The following is a 14,492-nucleotide window of genomic DNA, read 5'->3' as shown; positions in this document are numbered from 1 at the left end:
AACATACAAGCGGGAGACATACTGTGTGAGCAAACCCTCAAGTGACAATGTGAAAAAATATTTAGGAAGGATAAAAACTAAGGCGGAAATACATATATATAATAAATAAGGACAAAAAAATGGAATTCACCCAACGCTCGTTGCACGTGCAGTATCTGTGGAAAACTCCCTACCTTAGCACACGTTATATGAATAGCAGGAAATTAAATAAAGCACAAGTACATGTAGGTGTGTATCTATGTGAAGAATGTATGTATATATGTATGTACCAAATGCATCTATATATGTTTATGGGATAATGTAACAATTAGAAAAAAATACATTTTTTAATGTGATATGTATTGTAGATGTGTGCGGGGGGGGGGGGGGGTAGTTGCACCATCGTATTGGTTGTATTGCACCATCGACTCCATTTGGGCAAAATTACAAGACAATTATTTATCTTGGAGTCCTCTTTATCTTGTGTATAAATTGGTTGGTTAAGATAGAAGAGGCTGGCAAATACTTTCCTCATCCAGTTTTAACTAGCATGAACAATTATAAAATTATATATAAAAAAATCAAATACATCGTCTGACTTTTCTCTAACCCCAAAAGTCATAGAGTTTCTTCAAAGGAAAATGTATTTGATGCCCTAATAAATACATAATATAGATGTATAATAAAATAAAGGGCTATTCTATTTGATTCCTTATTCCCTTTGACTTGTTATTAATAGGTTTAAAGTTGATAAGATATTAAGGCCCAATGGGACACAATGCCCACTCGCTGTGCCTTTTCTACTTGCTCCTTTTTGTTCCAAATATCTATTTTGGCCATTAATTAAATAATAATCATCACACTAATACTCCTTATTTTCTCTCAACTTGTTATTAAATAGTTTACGAATTGAATGATTAACGCCCAATTTACCAAAAATGCCACTTGTCTTTGGCAATTGACAGTGGGGTTTGTCTGTTAATGTTGCATTGCTTCTAATATTACTAAAATAGGCCAAAGGGCCTCATGTTGACTGGCTGTGTGATGATTTCATGGGAGTTTATGCACATGTGTAATATGGTAAGGTGAAAAGTCAAGGCAGGGTGGTTCAATGTCCACATGGCCAAGGCCATTCAATGCATGGGCTGACTATTCTAAAAGCAATTTATAGCCAAAACAGCAGAATTACAAGCATATTCCTGTGTTGCTCTGTCACCCTTGCGTCATCTGACAAAAAAAAGTCCAGTGAGATTAGTGACTGCATTGTCAAAACTGGTGGATCATGTCTGTCGACATGTTGCACCAGCCTGCTCATGCTCCGCCCAATAATAAAAACAAAATCACAACGCCGACATCACGTGCCAGTTTGTGCTTCAAATATCCTGTTTTAGACGTCCAGGCTGGGAAAAAACTATATATGTTGATATTATTTCAAATGATCACTTTGTGTTGACCCTTTTTTTCCCATTAAAATTGTTAATTCTGGGCAAAATGAGGCGCAGATAACAAGGCCCGTTTCTAGAGAACACGTGATGCTTCTAGCATGCTGACGCAACCTGAAGAAGTAAGGGGCGTGGAAAGGGAGGAGCCTATCAGCCATGAGGTTATAAAAACGCTGCAGCAGGCGTCATTCGGGCACCTTCCACGTCCTTTCAATCGGCTTTCTCCCCCTTCCACTGTCCTCCGCGGCTCCCATCACGAAGCTAACACTGGAGCTGTAAATTATCACCCCGGTAAGTTACATTTTTCCTTTATATTTGTGCTTTTTAGGAGTCTTTAAGCAGAACCTTGGATGTTATTTCGTCATCGAATGGTTCATTCCATCGTGCGCTACAAATGGTAGAAACTACATGTATGTGATTTATGTCTTTGAATGCGAGTCCTGGCAATGTTGAAATATAAGCAAGCAGATTTTGTTGTTGTTTTGTGATGATTACTTAAAAACAACTTTATGGCAGCTGCTACACGGCTAGCTTATTAGTAGGCACGCGTTTGCTTAGTGTTCAGGCGTATTTTTAAATTCAGTAGTTTTAAATAGTTGAAAATATGCGCTTCTTGTGCCAAGTATGTGTCATGCATAGGTATTTGTAATACTTTACTACATCGTTATTGTTGCGCATAAGGGGTAATTTGGTTTTATTTATTTATTTTAATCTAGTGGTGACATTTTGCAGCGTATTTTTGAAGTAAAAAGCATTGCATCATTGCTTTGTCTTCAGGGCTCCGGTTTAAAGCGCCGCAGAAAGCTTACCATCCTGCACCATTGTGATCTCTCGAAACTATCTCTGAAACATCTCGTTTCGGAGAAAGTGCAGTCGGATAGACCACACAAACAATCGCGATCTCCCAAAACAAATCGCCCAAACCGAAGCAAAATGGTGCAAAACAAGATCAGCGAAGTCACTGGATTCCATCGCTCTTTTAAGGTTTGTGTTCTGTATGTTTTTAGGGGCTTTTTTTGGCACTCTGGTGTCAGAGAACTGCTAACATTCTTCAACACATTTGTTGTGAGTGGGTGGGTGGGTGCCAATCTATACTGTATATGAAGTTGAGCATGAGTCTTAAACATCTGTATTGTAGTTTTTGTTTTCTTTGGGGGAAAAATAGTATAATGGCCAGCATTGAATTTTTTTTTAATCTATTCATGGTTTACTTATTACAATATCTTCACTTACTAGGGCCAAAATCCTTTTGAAGCAGATGACTTCACCAAAAATGGATCTCATCTTATTGATTCAACATTTGATTTTGAGTCTTCCCCAAGGCATGGTGGGTAATAGTATTTGATTGATAATGCTTTAGTGCTAGATTGGGCCATGCAAAATGGCTGATTTCCAGTGTTTACATCTAAATATTTCACTTTATAATAATTTGGTTGTTGTCTTTTGACAGATTTACCTTCCAGCCAGCCAATTGACATCCCTGATGCCAAGAAGAGAAACAAGAAGAAGAAGCGTTGCAGGGCAACAGATAGTTTCTCAGGACGTTTTGAAGGTAACATAATTGTCAAAGATTTGCTTCGTGCATCAAAATGTTCACAATTGAACTTTTTCAACCTCTTTCAGATGTCTACAGATTACAGGATGAAGTGCTGGGAGAGGGTGCCTATGCCAGGGTGCAGACTTGCATAAACCTTATTACCAACAAAGAATACGCGGTCAAGGTAAGCCATTATTTGCTCCGTTGTTTGTACCATGTTTATTCAAGTGTTCCATTGAAGGATGTTTTGGTTCAAAAGGCGGATATTTAACGCTTTACATTGGCAAGCGCATGACTCTTTGTGTGCTATTGCTGCTCTGGAATTAGCTGCAGTCAGCAGACACGCCTCTCGCTGTTTTTACATGCAGCCTATCAGAGAAGAAGGATGTCTATACCCACCCATTTGCTTGATTCCTATTGCATGCACAGTTGATGCTCTGAGAGAGAGAGAGAGAACATTGTGTGCTGCCAAAACAAAACCCACAAATAGAGGAGGGGTGTGGGCGGCGCAAGTTGAACATTGTGACCCAGGTTGTTTACACACTTTTATTCTGCATTTTACATTTCTTCACTTGGGAAGACACGCCTTGTTAGGAAGTCTTCCTTCTCTTAAAACTGTAGATACTTTCATATGGATGCAAAATTTTAGTTATTATTGCACTAGCAGCCTTTGTATGTTTATCAAAGCAAAGTCTCACAGTTGGACTTTATATACCACATCCATATGACCCAAATGATTAAAGACAAAAGGGCATTTGGTTGTATGACAACGATCTGTTGCCGTTTACCATGACACGGGATGGAAGATCCCCCACGGGAGTTTGCCAGTCGAGTGTAGAAAGCGTGTGGAACGGGTCATTTGCTTTTCGGAGGGGGCTCAGACTCCTCCTGCCAGATGTCCCGTCTACCATCCCCCCCGACGGACGCGGTCCGTGTGTGAGTTCCTTGTGTTGCAGTTGTAACAAAGCCTAGCCACCAAAATGCAAGCAGCAGCCTGTGGTTGTATAATGGTGACCTGGCTGGGGTTTTTATTCTGTATATCATTTAGACATATGGGTGACCCTGTTGTCTGAACTCTTGTGCTCGTTTGCGCTGCTGACTCAGACTGGGTGAACGCAAGGGGCTTTGGAGTGCTCACAGTGCTCTTGTCTGTGCATTAATCCCAGAGGCATGGCAATACTGGGCCTCAATAGCCCACTGTAATCCAGCTACCAGGAAGAGAAACATGCATAACATCCAAGCAAACAATAACAGTTCAGGACTGGAACATTCAGGACTTTTGCATTGGTGTCAGCAGTCTATCGTTCTCTTGGCATAACCCTTAACTGATGGCCCCTCAGCAGTTAAGCTCCCCCAGGGGCAGAACACGGTTCTATTTACAGAACATGTTTTGTTTTTGCCCTAAACAGTTTGTGATTATATCATGGAATGCTTGAAAGAATCCTTAAGAGCAGTTGGGATTTAAATATAACGGACATGTGACACTAAAAATAGAGATGCTGTGTGACTTATTATCATGGGTTGGATGGATGCACTGAAAGTAGGTTAAAGTAGCTTTGCAAGTGTGTCACAGGGTGGGGTGCATTTTGGGAAGGGTGGGGGGGACGGAGGACTGTGCTTAACTTGGCACCACATATGGAACATGTAATCTAGTCTTGGTGCGCTTATTTGTGGTGCAGAAATAGTTAAACATGGCACTATATTTATCACTATTTCATATGACTTGTTTCTGTCTTAACCAACTGAAATATGATCTTTTCTCCTCTGCAGATAATTGAGAAAAGGCCAGGCCACAGCCGCAGCCGTGTGTTTCGGGAGGTCGAAATGCTCTACCAATGCCAGGGCCACAGGTAGCATATTTGATCAGTAATTCAGGAAAAATTCAACTTCATCAATTTTGACCCTTTACTTGTTAATGTCCTAGTATATAGACTTTTAATACTATCTTGTCACAAAGTACTATGCTTACTAAATATGTGTCTTTTCACAGTAACATCCTTGAATTGGTGGAGTTCTTTGAAGAGGAGGACAAATTCTACCTGGTGTTTGAAAAGCTTAGAGGAGGTCAGTGGATTGCTACTTGTTTCCCAGCAATGTTTGTTTTACCATGAAAAACACACGGAACGCCTTGTTTTTCATTCGTTTTGTTTAAATAGCTGACTTTCTCATGTCGCCCCCTCCCTTTAGGGTCAATTTTGGCACACATTCACAAGAGGCAGCACTTCAGTGAACAAGAAGCTAGAGTTGTCGTGCAGGATATTGCCAAAGCCTTGGATTTCCTGCATAACAAAGGTGAGCATGTTTACAAATACTGTTAAAAGTAACAGAATTACCCACATTTTTACATTTGACTGGTCGTTTTGATTCTAATATACCAACTAAAACAGCAACTCTGCCTTGTTCATTTCCAGGAATGGCACACAGAGATCTCAAACCTGAAAACATCCTTTGTGAAAGTGCAGACAAGGTGAGTCAGGATATAGAATGTTTTGTTCAACTAATGTAAACTAATATTGCAATTAATAGCTAGATTGGCACTTAGGGGTTTAACAGGATCATGTTAAGATTTTAAGTATCCCTCTCTTAGATTTCACCTGTGAAGATTTGTGACTTTGACCTGGGAAGTGGTATCAAACTGAACAGTGACAGTTCACCTATCTCCACCCCTGAGCTTCTGACACCTGTAAGTTTGTGATTATATTTTTCTAACTCTCTATAAACTGTGGTTGTTTGCCTGAAGAACTCTTACATGAAGCGATACTAGAGAGTGAAATTCCCAAACCTGTAAGAGATTAAAAAATAAAATAAAAGTGCATCCACAATTCTTGAATTTTGAAGGAATAGTAATTCTGGACTATAAATTAAAGGAAAATCAGTTGAATACTAAAACTACCCAAAAAAAACTACTTTTCTCTGGATTTAAAACAAAACTTTGACTGACTTGTGGTATTGTGAAAATAAAGTGTTGAGTCTGGTTTCAGTAGTTGTTTTGAACCTTTCCTCTGTGCAGTTGTCTTTTCCAGGCAGATAAGTGTTGTTTTTAAAGCTGTAAACTGCCTTTATCATATAGAGTCTGAGGGCCTATTGGTCACACATGGTGGTGTCAGGCAGTGCTTACTAATCAGTATTTCATTGTCCCAGCCTGGCACTATTCGGTTAACCTTATCACATCTCGGTGTCAGCAGTTCCCTCCTAGATATACCCGAGTGTAAGGTACACGTCCCACTTATCAGTTGTAAATAATCACACCATTGACTTTGAGGTTATGATTGTCCAACTTGGCACAATGCGACGCAAATGTGCCCAAAAAAGTAGGATGCTTGCCAGCTATTGGTTCTGGCCTTTGCCATCTGTTGACACAGTTGCAATGTTTGCAGTCTGAGTTAGCTGGGCCAATGGACAAGAGCAGGTGAAAGGCGAGTTAGTTTAGATTGCAGGAATGTTGTGTGTTGGGGTGGTGATCACAGTTGTTAAACTTCATCACCCCGTTGAGAATCTAATGAATGGAGAGCTCCAAACAGGACTGCAAGTTACTTGATTTTTGGCCTATCAGATGTTGTTTCAACTACATAGAATTGTGATTGACTCTAAAGATTTTTAGTTGGGATAAAAAAGCCCTTGGAAGGCAGGATGGGAGAGGAACTTTGAGCCCATTTGTGTTGTGTAGAGTCCTTACAAAACAACACACAAAAGCCCTGTGAAGTATGATGGAAACATTGACACAACGCTGCTTTTTTAAAGGCTCAATGGCCCCCCAACCCTGTGTTTTTGTTATGCTTTTTCATACAAAGGAGATCAACAAGGTTTATTCTAGATGATTTTACCCTGCCCCTCCCATACCTAGCAACTGATATGTGATTGGCGAGAAGGCTGGGAGGGGATGTCACTAGGAGGGGCAAACCATCAGCCTGCTCGCTTGTGTTTTTCCTCTTTGCCTTGGTCTCGGCATTTATCTGATTTGAAGTTCTGCTGCCTCCTTGCTACAATTGTGCAGTTGCATTTGCACAACACTGTCTCAATAAATTGCATTTTTTATGTGCCTTTTTTTTTTTGCAAGGCCTTTCTGCCATTTTGTATTTTTGACTGATGAACAATATGGGTTGGGGGACCCTTTCTGAGTGAAGGGTTGATATTAGTAAATACCAAGAAGGAACAATGCAAGTGTTTGCCGTGGCCAGAATAAAAAAATGGATGTTACATTGAAGCAGTTTGAATCATCCAAAATTCAAGCTGTTTATGACCACTGTCCCATGACTTAGTCCTTCTAAAGTCTCACCAAATAATTTTGTTAATAAACATCAGCAGAGTGCAGATTAAGTGGTTTCCTTATGGGTTCTGTAGTCTCATGATCATGAAGTCCTGAATATGCTTCATGCATGGAGTGTGCAAAGATGTTTAAAGTGAGTGTTGGATGTGCACTGCGTGTGGATCGAACTGGAGGATCAGGTTCAGCGCTAGCCTCGATACTCTTATTTCTCTGGCAGATTCATCGGAAAGCATGTGGCACAAACAAACTTTGTTGTTAGCCCCCTTTTGGAAGTGGTTTACATGGAAGTGCCCTGCATTGCATTTTTAGGGGGGGCACATTCTCTGTGCTTTTTGTCTGTGGGGGCAGGCTGTCCAGACTTGTTGATGGGAGAAATGTGGGGGTTGGGATTTTCCCAATGCGACAGAAGCAGCTTTGTCTGATCTCAGATTCCTGTGCAGTACATTTCGTGTCATAAATATGGAGGAGGGAACTGCCCGGATGTTGTGTAATAGTGTTGCTCAATGTAAACATGGCCTCATGCAAATGAAAAGGGAGGCGTGTTTTCAGTTACCTAACAAAACTGCACTTATTTTTAGTTTAACGGCTAACATATGACTAGGTTGGCCAAAGATGGAATAAGATATAGGAAATACCATCTATCACAGCAGTAGAATTTCTGAATGGACTGACCTGCTCCCCTTTGTTCCATTAATTCACCCGAGTTTCTCTGCTTTACAAATTATGTAACGGGTTATGGTCGGGCCAGTCTGTGGTTCTGCAAGATGGCCAATCCTCTTTGCTGGGCTCAGTGTTTGGCCTATTTCCTGTCTTGGATACATAACAAGTTAGATCTCTACCTCCCTTTTCCCTCGGTCCACTGTGTACATCTGGTCGGTCCAAGTTATGACTCAATTTTCCCCCAAGCCTACCTCATTTTGATGTAGGGCAGGGGCATTGCACAACATGTTATTACTTGCCACACGGAGAAAAACCAAACAGTGTCTTTTTTATATGGCCTATCCTTCCCAATAAGCATGTGACTCTCAAAGCTTGCCCAGTGTAGGCCTCTAGCATGAAACAGAGGTGCCAGCTGAACTGAGGAATTTGAGGAGCAGCAGCTAAAGAAAACACTCCACTCTTCCTACTTTGCCTTTTAGCCTGCCTGCGGTTAACCCACACGTTTTTTTTCCCCATCAGTGCGGCTCTGCAGAATACATGGCACCTGAAGTGGTGGAGGCTTTCAGCGAGGAGGCCACCATTTATGATAAGAGATGTGACCTCTGGAGCCTGGGAGTCATCTTGTACATCATGCTAAGTGGTTACCCGCCTTTTGTAGGCCACTGTGGGGGTGACTGTGGCTGGGAGTTGGGGGAACCCTGCCACAGATGTCAGGTAAGAATGAGAAATGATCATGCAGGTCTTTAGTGGGAAATGTTTGAATATTTATTGAAAGATATATTTTCTTTCTCTCTTAGAACACCCTTTTTGAAAGTATTCAGGAAGCAAAGTATGAGTTTCCTGACAAAGATTGGGCTCATATTGCCTCAAGTGCCAAAGACCTGATATCCAGACTACTGGTTCGGGATGCCAAAAATCGCCTTAGTGCTAGCCAGGTGCTACGGCATCCTTGGGTGCATGGGGTGAGTGCCCAACCAGCATGCTACTCTGCAATTATGTTCTAGTAATGAGTTACATGATTAATGTTGTAATGTAATTGTCTTTTTCAGGATGCATCTGACATTTTGCAAACACTGGTTTTTCACCAGAGGTAAGGCCATGTGCATTGATTACTTCCTATAAACGGCACCTTTTTCTGTCCTATGAAACTCATGCCCTTTTTCTCCTCCTCTCATCAGAAACAGCAATGCGAGGGATCTTACATTCTTTGCCGACAAGGCCATGGCGGTGAATCGGCAGCTGGCCGAACAGGATGGCATGGAAGAACAGCAGCAGCAGCTGGAGACCCCTTTTGTGGTCAATGCTGCCGGTACTTCCATGCGCCTGTCTCCTCCTTCCAAGTCAAAGCTGGCCAGGCGAAGGCAGGGCAACAGCCAACTTAAAGGCGGCCCCGTCTCTGCTGCTGAACTCCGTCAGCTCCTGGCCCCTCTTGTGATTGTAGGGGACTGTGCCTGAATATTATTATTGTCTTTTTTTTTCTTTTTAGTTTTTTTGTCAACGTTGACCTCAGACCTTCTGCGAAGATCAAAGACCTGCTCCTCTCCTTGTCTGTCTGACTCTAGCTAGCCTTGGTCCCTCGCCATTCAGGCTCTTTCTGCCTCGCTGTAAGAGGAGACCGCAGCTCTTTTTCTAAATGCCTTTTGACCCTCCGCAGCACTTCTAAAGTAAATAAGCCTAGGGCCTGCCAATTCAGATGCACGTCCAGGTTTTTTGGGGCAGGCGGTTTAGGAGAAATGTTTTTTTTTCTTTTTTTTTTTTCTAAGTTATGTTTCCCCCTCCCACCCCTTTTCTCGACATTTGTTTTAAACTTAGCTCAGACACCAAAGGACAACCTGTCGTGCTGCTCCCATGTTACAACTGGATCCACTGTGAATTAAAGTTGTCTGGAATGTTCTTTTTGCCTGTATGTATCTGCATGAACAGTCAATCTGCACATACATACAAGCTTATGCAATATGCCAAGATGAAGGTGTACATATGGGGTTGGAATAGCTGTAAGCCAATGCTGTCTGTGCCTGGTGCAGTTATTGTGTGGCTGAGGATTCGTTAAGGCTTGATTATTATTATTTTTTTCTTTCTGGGGGGTGGGGTTTAGCTAAATTACATTAACAATTTGGAATCAACTAGGTTCAGTGGCCATGCAGTTGAAGCTCCAAGAGCTTAGAATGTCTGTACACTGCCAGCCATCATGTAATTAATGGGCTGATTTATATGGTTATGCACAATGATCATTTGTCATACTGTCCAGTGTCACACTTCTAAAGCTACCCCCTAAAATATGGCTTGACATCCTTGAACAATGTCTGGTATGTTGCTCAGAGTAATTACTTTTTTTTTTTTTTTTTGTAAAGAATTTATGATGTCCCATAGCCACACCAAGCGCTTACAGTTTTTCATTTTTGTATGTATATATATTTTTTCTTTTTATAAAATATGCAAATCGATGTATGCATTAGTTCTAACCTTTCATTTTTGGCCATGAAGGTTAAATATCCCTTGATTGTTAGGGTTTGAAAAAGCACATTTTGACGATGGGACCTCGTCATTTAATTGAATACACTTATTCAGACCATCAGCGTTGTTATGCATTATCTTTTCGATGAGATGCCAATGACTAAAATGAAGGTTATTTTTTTTTCTTTAGACAAAAAAAAGGAAAAACATTCCATAAAACAAAAAAAAGTGTTCCACCAACATGTAGCTGTATTATGTTTACCTTGTTTTTTTTTTTGTTCACGTTTAAAACTCCATGTGAATGTGCCACTTTTTCATTTTTGTATGGCTTTAGTTTCTACTCAGTGGTTGTCATGGAGGTGCTCTTGAGTTCAGGTGGAGCCATATTTGGTTTCCTTGAGTTATGTTCTTTATGAGAGTCAGTGAAAGTTTAAGTTGGACTGGACTGTAGGTGTCCTGACAGAAATGTTGTATTAATAGTCATGATTTGGCAATAATCCACTTCTTTCTGATTGAGTTAAAAGTTAATTATGTGACTCATAGGTCTTGGCAATGAAATGATACCTGTTTTGAGAAATCGGGTTCAAGTCATGACTGGCACATTGAAGTACAGGTCTTAACATAGCAGGCAGGTGCTGATGAACCACTGTCCAGCCCTGCATTAATGGTACTCTGGAAATGATTACCTTAAAAGATGCACTCTGCTGATAATAGGACACTGTACTAACTCTCAAAACCACCTTTTTAAATGCAACATCATGGGATTTTTTCTGTCTTATAATAAGACTTGAATTATGCAGGTTTCTTCTCTCTTTGGGGAAATACTTTGGAAAATCTTAATGCATTAAGCTAATGATTAAGGCAATTGGGGTGGCTTGTAAAACTCCTAATACAGTTCAGTATTTTTTTTTTGTCTCCCCAAGTATCGACTATAGTAGACTTAAGATTGAAAGTTGTGTTCAGGCACGCAAAGAGACTAAAGGAAGAGATCTTTATTGGTCTAAATAAGTTCTGTGTCATGAAGCATTTCTACTTTGATTTTGTAAAATGGCAGTTTCAACACTGTTATGGGGGAAAAGTTCAATTCTAAGCCTTTGACTTTTGTTTTTGTCATTTTGATGTAAAGTGTTCAATTCATTCACGTGGAACAGTGGAAACCCCATATTTGAACAAATTTAGAATCCATAAACACTGATCAAAAACTTCCCAACAGTCTGAATTTAACAATCATGCCTGAGGTGGAGAAAATCCTTAATCTGAAATTTCAGAGCAAAAGGCTGATTTTTAGCATCCTCTTAAAAACCTCAGGTAATTAAGTTCAGAAAAACAAATCACCCTGAAATGCACAAAAACAGTTTTGGGTTTAAGATAAGCACTTTACTGTACCATGTGAATGAGTGCAGTTCACTCAAGGCAACACTTAAAAAACAGTTGTTCCAGAATTTTCTATTGTTTTCTAAAAAAAAAAAAAAGGCAATAAAATGCTTTTAAAAACTCACGTGTCTGCTTGGATTACTGTAAAGTTTAAAGGGGTTTGCTGGATATCTGATACTGGCATGAGTTCACTTCCCGCACTAGTTTCACATTAACTAGCATTATCTGTTGACCACGGCTTAAGGGAGCAGTAAATCGTATCAGTCACACTCCCTGATATTTGAGTGGTGTGATGTGTTGATAAATATGGGCTCACTTGTCACTGAAATGTGACATGTAAGTGGTTTGACTTGGCTGGAGGGTTTTTCCCCAAGTGATGCAACTTCCTGCAAGAGCTGTCAATTCACCCTGGGCAGAAGAAATAACTTTGGAATGCCATCTTGAGTTATCTGGAAGTTGAACACCTTTCAAAATTAGAAATGTGGAATGCTACTGTGAGTTTTACAAATAGAAGTTCACAAAGGTACAAATAGGAAATCAAATGCTCCAAAATTAATTGAATGGAATGCCTATATTGTCTAAGATTTCACCCTAAAGGGAAAATGTCTCATGCTAAACTGTAAAAACAGAGCGTGTATTAATAGAAAATGTGGTTGATTTCATAATATACCAACATACAAATTACTATGCAATATTTCCTAATTTTTTATGATTTTGTTGATGATATATTTAACATATTTGAATTAAAACCAATACAACATATTAAAAAAATCACAAAGTTTAATATTTTGCATACTATTAAATTGTGTGAGTATTTTTTTTATCCCAAAACACAGACAATTAGATAGATAAACAAAAAAGGGTTCTAACAAAACATGGGGACATTGCAGTATTGCACATTGTATGTTGCAAGTTGAATTGCAGCTCATTTTGATTCCATACAGAATAAGTTCTTCATTACACAACATGTTTTCAGCTTTGGCAGCATAAAATAGAGGAATTAACCTGACGCAACTGCAGTGTGACTTTTGTCCACTCAATATGAGGCGCGGCTGGCTCCAAACTATCCTTATGTAGTACTTGTCGCCCTCTTGTGGAATATATACGTATATACGCGTATTTTTTTTACGTGTACTAAATATATTCCACTATAGTATAACCAACTTTGACCTTTGGGTATGGTAGACTTATATTGCATCTATTTATAATTATAATGTGAAAATTCCACAATCTACACCATGAAAGTGTTTTATTAGATAAATGATAAAGTATTAAATACCTGTATCACATGACACAGGTAACACTCCTGTGGCTAATGAGGTCATTAAGAATGAGTGTTAAAAAAAGCACACCTGGTGTGGCAAAGCTTTTAAAGAAAGTTTCATGATGGCTTATCACAGGGGGGATGTAACATTTATTTTTTAATTTTTATGTTTTTCTAACAATAGTTTAGCATATGGTAGTTCAAATTGAATTATTTTCTATTCACAAATGTCGCTTCTAAACTGTTTGGGATAGTCAAAGATGATTTTTATTATTAGACAACTATGTCCTTATTCCAAAAGTATGTAAAATGGTTTCCTCTAGGCTGTGAGTAGATTGAGTTTATTCAAGCATTAGTTTAAAAATTAAGTTTAACTTGATGGGGGAGTTTGATTATGCCTTAATTAGAATTTTAACATTTGCAGTAAAATGTCATTTTACCTATGAATCCTTTTGAATACCCATGTCTAACAATTTTGTGTTTTCACAGCATGCTGTTTTAACAGGAAAGGATGGATTCTGAACAGGTATCTTAACTATTATTTGAAATTATATTTCTTGTTTATTTTAAAATCGACATTTAAACTTTCTCAAGCTGAATTCACATTTTGTCACCATGAGACCTTGTGCATTTTAAACTGTTTTCAAAAATGGCTGGTCATATGTATGCATGTTTACTCAATTTCTAAAGCCACTATTCTTTAACCTTGATTGGAAAATGTTTTTTGGCCGTGGGGAAATGAAGTATTTCATGACAAGGCAAAGGACACATGAATTTAACCACAATTTTCTTCTAACATCAAATCAGACTGCAAGCATTTCATAGAATTTCTAGTTTAGTTTACCTGTCTGTCATGCATTTTATCGATGACACTTTTTTTGTTATAATTGCCATTTTAGTATCTATAATTGATTTCAGTAATGCTAGTGATAATTTTTATGTGCATGTTCTGATGGAAGTCTCTTCAAGCTTGTAAAGATTCTGTTGCTTTTAACATGGTTTATTTCCCACATTAGTGAAGGTTGTATGGAAAACTTCAATTTCAGCTTGCTCCGGTATGATTTGTTTTTCCAGGTTACAAAGACTGTCATCAGGAAGAATAAAGGTGGAGAAATGTCTTTCCAAAGGAAAAAGAAAATCTGACAGCTCAACAGAGCAAAATGTGCAAAGGATTGTGTGCTATGTGCAATGACATTTGCGTGGAAATTATAACATTTTTTAAATTTACATTGAAATTAAGATTGGGTAAAATATTAGTGATATTCATATTAATTTCCAGACATGAAGATCAGAGGATTCCATTTGCTGTGAAATAAATGTGTCAAACCAGTTGTTGATTCTTTAAACGTGTAGGACAAATATACATCATACATGTAGTCAGTATATCTTGTTCCTTACAATTGATTTATAAACGATTCCCAATTTCACTTAAAGGGTAGAGTAAAGATATGATTCCCTGGCGAATTTTCTTAGATACACTATTATTTTGTACCAAAACACAGACACAATGCTGTA

At 39.1% G+C, this 14,492-nt stretch overlaps 1 protein-coding gene and 1 long non-coding RNA gene across 2 annotated transcripts; both read left to right on the top strand.

Moving 5' to 3' along the window:
• Positions 1-1,570: 1,570 nt before the first annotated feature.
• On the top strand, positions 1,571-11,837 carry mknk2b (MAPK interacting serine/threonine kinase 2b). The gene is made up of 14 exons (XM_077716684.1): positions 1,571-1,712; positions 2,199-2,405; positions 2,658-2,748; positions 2,872-2,973; positions 3,045-3,142; positions 4,729-4,808; positions 4,949-5,022; positions 5,146-5,250; positions 5,370-5,425; positions 5,546-5,641; positions 8,405-8,599; positions 8,683-8,847; positions 8,935-8,975; positions 9,064-11,837. Exons 2-14 carry the CDS (start codon positions 2,355-2,357, stop codon positions 9,338-9,340), a joined length of 1,431 nt encoding a protein of 476 aa, XP_077572810.1. The 5' UTR covers positions 1,571-1,712; positions 2,199-2,354; the 3' UTR covers positions 9,341-11,837.
• Positions 11,838-13,106: 1,269 nt separating this feature from the next.
• Positions 13,107-14,194, top strand: LOC144197168 (uncharacterized). The gene is made up of 3 exons (XR_013326477.1): positions 13,107-13,303; positions 13,467-13,503; positions 14,052-14,194. It is a non-coding gene; the product is annotated as an uncharacterized LOC144197168 (long non-coding RNA).
• The last annotated feature ends 298 nt before the right edge of the window (positions 14,195-14,492 follow it).

Source organism: Stigmatopora nigra, chromosome 5 (assembly GCF_051989575.1).
Source record: "Stigmatopora nigra isolate UIUO_SnigA chromosome 5, RoL_Snig_1.1, whole genome shotgun sequence".
In the NCBI taxonomy this organism is placed as follows: Eukaryota; Metazoa; Chordata; class Actinopteri; order Syngnathiformes; family Syngnathidae; genus Stigmatopora; species Stigmatopora nigra.
Note: the sequence above shows the minus strand (reverse complement) of the source record. Positions and strands in the feature narration are given on the sequence as shown.